Here is a 7,837-nt window from a genome sequence, read left to right as displayed (position 1 = left end):
CGGAGGCCGAGGACACAAGTCCACCACGAGGATGTCCTCACGGCCACACCATTCTTGCTTGAACATACTGGTTTGCAACACCGGGTTGGATAGTTCACCAAGTCACCCTCTGTGTGTAAGTGTATAACTTAGGGCAACTCTAACACGGTTCACCAAGTCGCCCCTAAAAACTAGATGTCCGAGCTGTCTAGTCCAGACATTTTCTTGTCATCCAACACCGGTCATCAAGTTTGTCCGAACCGATCTGGATGTCTGAAATCCTACGAACGGGAACCAAATATAGGGGGGAATTTACAAACATCCAGACACGCGCCACGTCGAACTCTGGCACGCCCGGTCCACCCAAAAAACCCAACCAGAGCGGTGCATCGGACATTCCCACCACTTTCAAAGCCCGTCCTTTCCCACTGCTTCCGCCCGATCGCCGCCCACCCACCGTTCGACCGTTCGACCGTCCGCCGCCGCGATGGAGCCGTCTTTTTTCTTTTACTTAGGGGCTGTTTGATTCTAAGCCTAACCATGCCACACTTGCCTAAGGGGATCTTGCCACACTTTTTGAGTGTATGTGATGTAGGACCCTAGTGTGACTTGCCTAAGGGGTGACTTGAACCAAACACCCACCCAAATTGGTCAAATTTGCCTAACCTTAGGTGTGGCAACCTTAGACAAACTTACGACGCGTTTGGTTCGGCCGAAAATGTGCGGCTTCCGATTACAGCGATTTGCGAAACCATAGCTAGCGTTTGTTTCGCTGTCAGCGTTTTCCACAGTAGCACTTTCCAATGCAACGCTTCAGAAAATCAAACCCGCCCGATAGAGAGGTGATTAGGAAATCAGGACTCTGGTCGCACCAACCAAACAAACAACGTATTGCGAAAAATTAATCAGAAGCAACGGGTCTTGTTACGGCAAACCGAATACGTTACATGGGTTGAACCCAACGCACTAGTCTCAAACCAAACAGCCCCTTACTCATATAAACGATTAACTCAGCCACACGATAACGACAAGCTAAGCAAAGTCTGTGACGACCAGTGTGACGCAGCGGCACAGGGGTACAATACAATCACCCACGACAGCGAAAGCGTGCCATGCCATGACGAAAAAAAGCTGGAAAGCCGTAAAATTTAACTCCCCCCTTTTGACAGCACCCGAAGCACGAAAGCGGCCGTTAATTCGGAAAAAGCTGACAGACAACCACGCGAGAGAGAGAGAGAGAGCGTGGACCTGAACGAAAACCATCCAGAAAACGCGTGCGACCCAGCGGCCCGTCCGTCCGTCCCGTCCTGACCTGACCGGCCACGAGCACGAATCTCGAGGCGGATCGGGCACCATCGATAAGACACCCAGCTGATCTCCCCTCCCCCCTCTCTCTTTCTCCGCACGCTGGCCCCCTCCCCTCTCTCTCTCCACCGGGGTACGCGGCCACCGATCCCCCACCCCCGCGCCGCCCGATTCGCCCCCAATCCCCAACCCGCGCCCCCAAATCGCCCAATCCCCGAGCCCCCGCGCCCGATTAGCTGCGACGGGACCGCGTCCGGTTCGATCCGCGGCGCCGGCTCGATCGAGCGGGGGGGACGCGCGCGCGGGTGGTCGGATTCGGGCGAGCTAGGGGTTCGGACGGTGGCCGGCGCGGCCGCCTAGGGTTTACGCCATGGCCGACAAGGGCTGCCTCAAGCGCCTCCAGAAGGAGTACCACGCGCTCTGCAAGGTGAGCTCCCCCTTCCCCTGCCTCGATTCGTGGCGATTGGCGCGGTGCGTTTTGGTTTTGGGAGGGGCTCTGACGCGATTGGCATGCTTGCAGGAGCCGGTGCCGCAGATCGTGGCGCGCCCGCTGCCCAACGACATATTGGAGTGGCGTAAGTAGCTTCCACTTACCGCGCATGTGTGTTTACCGTAATTTGATTTGATGAGAAGCGCCTGGGGCTCGCGAACCATGATTGCGACTGGCGGTTTGGTGTTTGTGTTAATCGTTGCTGGGCGTGGCTATGTTGTGGTAATATATGAAGCTTTTGCATTGCACTTGGGCATGCTTATGTTTGCTCACCTGTAGTATCGAAATTTAAGGTTTAAATTGTCGGGCTAATCTTTATAATGTGTCTATGGCCACCTGTTGTATCTGTTGTCTACAAAATCTTCTGCCGTTCTCGAGAATCCTGTAATGTAAATTGGGCTCGTGATTTGGGTAGGTTCGGGCTTTCCCTAGCCCCTGGAAGAAGTTCAGGCACATGCTGTAGAGATGCTAGGAAAAGCTTATTAGCTCCTGCGTGTCATTAGCCAAAGTCGGGTGTTCTCGCGGGAAGTGGCCTGGAGGGTCTGTTATTAGCTTCCGAAAAATTCAGTGTGAAAAATCTGCATATAGAAGTTTGGATTTGTAGGCGCCTTTCCTAAAAGTGGTGGTTCTCACCTCCCTGTGCCCAAAGCTTACTCATGCATCATTGTCATCTGTGTGCTTGTTTGGTAAAATGGCATGGACTTGGAGACGGGGAAGTGTCACACCAGTGGTCCACGATATATTTGGTGCTATTGGATATTTTTCAACAGTTATCACATTAACTCATGCGGTTGTGGCATTGTCTCGCATCATTGAATCTCCACCAGATTTTGAATTGGTCTGGTTTGTACTTGTACAATGATGGCCAAGGTGTCCTGCCAGTCTTATATTAAGCTGCATGATAGTTTGATACATATTGCAGGGTCTTGGTATTTTTAGTTGTTATTTTGAAATACAACGTTGTGTTTTTGGTTTATGCCCCAAATTGTCGAGTTGCTTATTCCGCTGCTGATGTTGAAGAGTGTATTTTAATTGCAGATCTGGTCATTTTAGGCATTAGGCAACTATGTGAAAAAAATAAAATTATGCATGTTAGATTTAGTCAATAATTTTTCATTATGAAGTTTTAAACTTGTCTACTGGTGTACATTTAGTTACTCTGATTTTAATGAGTGACACCTAAAAAGCACGGATCTGGACACGGAAACACGGCCACGGTGACATGAATACCAGGACATGGAATACGTCATTTTCCAGAAACAGCCATTCGGGGATACACGACTAAATATAAAGAATTAAAAAATAGGCCATGTAATATGAGGTCAGAATAGTGCCACATTTCCATTTGTTGCATCCCTTTTCAAGTGCTCAATGAGAAACAAAGGATATTTCGGATCTACAACACCAGGCTGCCCTTCACTCTCACCCATGGACGATTGGCTACTGGCGGTGGGGTTCTCAGATGCCATGCTCCCTAACAGCAAGCAAACAGCAGCACCAACATTCAAGTGAGCACAACATCATGCAGCTAATTTAAAACACAAGCAGCAACGGCATTGCCGCATGGGGAAGCAAGCAGCAGCATCTCAACAGGGAGTCACAAAGGGATGAAGAGGTTGAGGAGAGGCTGCTGGGCTTGGGGTTACCTGCTCGAGCGCGTGTCTGCTGCACTTTGGAAACGGCGGCGGTCGAGTCCAGGCGGCGGAGTGTTCGCTGGAGCCTGGAGCAGCTTGTTCCTTTTGTGTCGAGCGTGTGTGTGAGCCTGCAAAATAGGGTTTGTATCGGGCTGAGGCTGTTATTGGGCCTTCCAATTCCCAGCGTATCCCAGCTATGTCCTTTCTTTCAAAATTTGGTAATGAGGGGATATGCGTATCATGGCGTGTCACCATGTCCCGCCATACTAGGACGGCAAATCGGCTGAATCAGCCGTGTCCGTGCTTTGTAGAGTGACACACCTAGCCACATGAATGCTGTCATGCCAGATATTTTACATTAACCTTTTCTGCAAGTCTAATCCTTGTTCGTCTTCCAATTATACTCCCTACATTCCTATGAAGACGGCATAAATTTCTGTTTGCAAACCCCAAGGAAAGCTAGCGCCAGAAATTTCTTTCCCAGCTTGCCTCTAATTAATTACTGCCTAGCGTCTTTGCCCACCATGGAAAATTCCAAGTCCCAATAATCCTGGCTAGCTTTGTATGTGCCCTTGGCCTGTAGCGCCATCATGCATGGCATTAAAAGCAGCCTGACATGCATGCTGTTTTCTCCCAGCTTGCATGTGGCAACCAATTCACACGTACAGCGCGAGATTATAGGAGGAGAACCAGGGGTATTGTAGGAAGAAAAGCATTTGAATCACACCCTGCACCTTGTTTTCAGAAAAATCCAGAGAAAAAAATATACGCCCTCTTCATAGGAACGGAGGGAGTATGTCATTTGCATTGTTGGCATTCTTATTATCAGTGCTGTCTATTTTCGCTCACTTTCAAGCTTGTTATCAAACTATCAGTTACTTAATTTTGTCTTTTGGTTGCCAGATTTTGTACTTGAAGGAAGTATAGCCACACCCTTTGAAGGTAAATATGACACATATTTGAAACTACTATCTTCTGCGTACTATCCTATGCCAGACAGTCTTTTTGCACTTATTTAACAGTCTTTTTGCACTTGTTTTTTCCTCCTGAAGGTGGATATTACTATGGGAAGCTTAAATTTCCCTCTGATTACCCTTTTAAACCTCCAAGTATCAGGTACTGAAACATTACAGCATTGGTTGTGCCCTTTTTAACGACAATTCCTTGTTATTTGGATGTTTAAAACAACTAGTCAATGTGTACGTGCAATGCACGTTAATTAGGAAGTATATTAAGTGATGTGTACGTGCAATGCACGTTAATTTGGAAGTATATTAAGTGCATGCGGATATTAAGTAGGATATTATTTGCATGTTATTATGTGATTAGCACTATATTTTGGCATGACATTAACTGCACGCTAAACATGTTGAGCGCTCGACATTGAAGTAGTCTAGGTCGTTGGATTGACATGATTTGATGGCCTAGATTAATTGGATCTGCCCCTTTGGGTCTTTTTATATTGGTATAGATTAGATAAAATATGTTGATATCGAATTAATAAATGGACTTTTCTTAGATTTCTACTTACAATTTGTCTTTCTTGCTCAGCATGACAACCCCCAGCGGCAGGTTTGCCCCTCACAAAAGGATATGCCTATCAATGAGTGACTGTAAGCACCATACTGTAATCAGATTTTTTTTACCTTTCTAATCGGATTGAAATAATTCTCATATTCCTTTGTTTTTGCAGTTCATCCAGAATCTTGGAATCCCATGTGGTCTGTAGCAAGGTATGCACATAATGATATACCTCGATGAGTGAGTGATAGTAGTGTCTTCTCATTCCCAGGCCTGGGGAATACGTATTTTCATTTGACATATTTTAAAATATTTTGTGGGTAACTAAACCAATCATGCTTTTCAGCTCCTAAGTTTGAACTTAGATGTATCCCCATAAGATGTTTCTCCTTCAAATATCAGCTACTTGAGTTTATGGTCTTCAGTTACTTGCCTTCAAATTAAATGCTCAACCGCAATTTTCTTATTCTGTATGAACATCCATGAATGATGCTTTTCTGGTTTGCTTGGAAGTCAACCGAACTTTTTATTGAACAAAACATTGAGAACTTGGAACTTGCAACAAATTAAAGTGTACCTTCACTTTTCCAATGATACAAGTGATCTGTCATTGTCAATCTGTGAATATATTTTGCTATATGGTATTCTTGTGCTTTTCTCTTCACCGGTCTGACATACGCCTTTGTGTTGCAGCATTCTAACAGGACTCCTCTCATTTATGGTAAGTTATTGTTACTTTTTCATCATCTACGAGTTGGCAAAAGAACTTCAATTCAATTCTTAATTGTTGACACACATATTTTGGAGATGAACTGTTCTTCAAGCCTAGCAATTTGTACTATAAATACTTACTAAACACTACATTACTACTGCAAGTAATTCTTTTGAGTGTTTTTACGCAATAAATGTTGGTATTTCACTTGCAAGGAGGCAGTACTGTTGGTTAATGTTTCAGTTCTTCTGATAATCTTAATTTTCATGCTAGTCACCTAAATCTAGTATTCTGGTGCTTAAAGTACAAAAGATATGCTTGTACAGCTTTTTGCTGTTTCTTTTATACCCTTAGAATCATCTGGTTTACCAAAGAACATAACTATTTTCCAGCTTCTTGCCTTCTGATGTAAACTGTAAAATTGTTCTTGTATTTGTAGATGGATGATGCTCTTACAACTGGAAGCATCAGAAGTACAGATGGAGAGAAGAAGCGTTTAGCAAAGGCTTCTCTTGCTTACAACTGTGAGAGGTAAATGCATTTATATGCAAGATAGGCTTAGTTCTTTTGGGTGTTGACTGAGAAAAAGGTTAATCCTTCGGATGCAGGAATTAGCAGTAGCTTTCGCTCACTGTTCAGTAAATATGCTTCCATAATTAATATCTTGGTTTTTTGTTTTTAAGGGATCCTATCTCATTCAGTATTTCCCAAATGCAATGAACTCAATGTACCAGTGCCAAATCACTGCATATCTAATTCACTTTTAGACAGCTGACATTTGTTGGCTTATTCTGAAATGACATTTATTCTTGTGTCTTGTTTTGACTACGCCTTCTTCCACACGAGATATTCCCTGTTCCAAACCATGAGGTTTACTCAAGTCTGCTCTTGTTCCACAGCAAAAATTGCCCGCACTTCAGGAAACTGTTTCCTGAGTATGTTGAGAAGTATAACCAACAACAAGAAAAGGAGCAAACTGGCGCGGAACCAGAACCCCAGGAGAACCATGCCCCAGCTCCTTCTCATGCCGCCGTCCTGCAGGCGGCAGCTATGGTGAACAATATAGGAAGACCAGTGGCCGAGGTCCGCGGCGAAAAGAAGCTGAAGAAGCGAGTGCCCTTTTGGCTGATGGTGGTTATTGTCTCTGTTTTTGGCGCGGTGATGGCCTTGCCCCTGATGCAACTTTGACAGTAAAAAGTCGAATAAAGTGTGACAGTGGTGCCGTAATTTTGTATAGCTTTCTGTTGGTTTGTGCAACTCAATTCTTCATCCATGGACTACCACCTTGGAGACATGGTGATGAACTCTTGTGATGGTAAAACTGTAGAACCGTATTCTCACTCCCTTGACGAGAAACTCTACAAGCTGCTTTATTTGAGCTTCTTGGAACTATGTTTTTTCTCGTCTTCTGTTTCGAGCCGCTCCCAGCATTGCTTTGCCCGCTAATGTTTATCTTCAAGGTGTAGAAATGTATCAGAAGTAGCATACCATTAATTTCATGCTAGGTTAAGAAGGGCTTGCTAATTGTGACCCGTGTCTGCGCTAAACAATGCTCTTTCTGCTGGGTATCTCTGGGAGATACGTCTCTTTCAAAGTGCTGCTTCACAATTTTCTCCAAATTCGGTTGCCTTGTATTTCTTGGCTAGCTGCTTATTTGGTGACTCGATTGTTTGTGTTCACCTACAGCACTAGCTGGAGCTGTTGGTGTCGCAGCTTTTCTGGAGAGCGAACTGTGTAGCACACGCCCCAGGGTCCAGGGATGCCCACTTCAATTACGGTGACCTGAGGGCCAACCTCAGAACTGTTGCAGTGAACTGAACTGAAAGTCGGTCTGCTTTCTCACCTTTGCATCTATTCAGATAACGATTCAACCAAACTCTTATGTGCTTAGTGCTATCAAGGCAACCCTTACTCCTGCTTATGGTCTTAGATGTCGGTCACGATAAACATTTGTGCCCTATTTGGTTGTCTCTTCGCTACACAAAGCTCTCCCTGTTGAAAACATTGGGAATACGTTTTCGCCACTATCCATCTATCTACACTAAGCGTGGTTGGAAAGAAAACTCTGTAGACCTTAAAGAGGATGAGTTAAGGCTTAGCTAATTTGATGGCCCCGTCTGTGTTTTGTTCACTGACAGCACTAGCTGCTAGTGCCACGTTGATTTCTAAATTTCCGTATGCCAATATGTATACATG

At 45.1% G+C, this 7,837-nt stretch overlaps 1 protein-coding gene across 1 annotated transcript; it reads left to right on the top strand.

Annotated features, from left to right (window-relative positions):
- Window positions 1-1,370: 1,370 nt before the first annotated feature.
- Window positions 1,371-7,033, top strand: LOC123147956 (ubiquitin-conjugating enzyme E2 34). The gene is made up of 9 exons (XM_044567294.1): window positions 1,371-1,711; window positions 1,805-1,859; window positions 4,312-4,350; window positions 4,461-4,524; window positions 4,960-5,021; window positions 5,102-5,141; window positions 5,623-5,650; window positions 6,081-6,172; window positions 6,541-7,033. The coding sequence occupies exons 1-9, from the start codon at window positions 1,655-1,657 to the stop codon at window positions 6,827-6,829; spliced, it is 726 nt and encodes a 241-aa protein (XP_044423229.1). The 5' UTR covers window positions 1,371-1,654; the 3' UTR covers window positions 6,830-7,033.
- The last annotated feature ends 804 nt before the right edge of the window (window positions 7,034-7,837 follow it).

The sequence above is a fragment of the Triticum aestivum genome, chromosome 7A, assembly GCF_018294505.1.
Source record: "Triticum aestivum cultivar Chinese Spring chromosome 7A, IWGSC CS RefSeq v2.1, whole genome shotgun sequence".
NCBI lineage: Eukaryota > Viridiplantae > Streptophyta > Magnoliopsida > Poales > Poaceae > Triticum > Triticum aestivum.
Note: the sequence above shows the minus strand (reverse complement) of the source record. Positions and strands in the feature narration are given on the sequence as shown.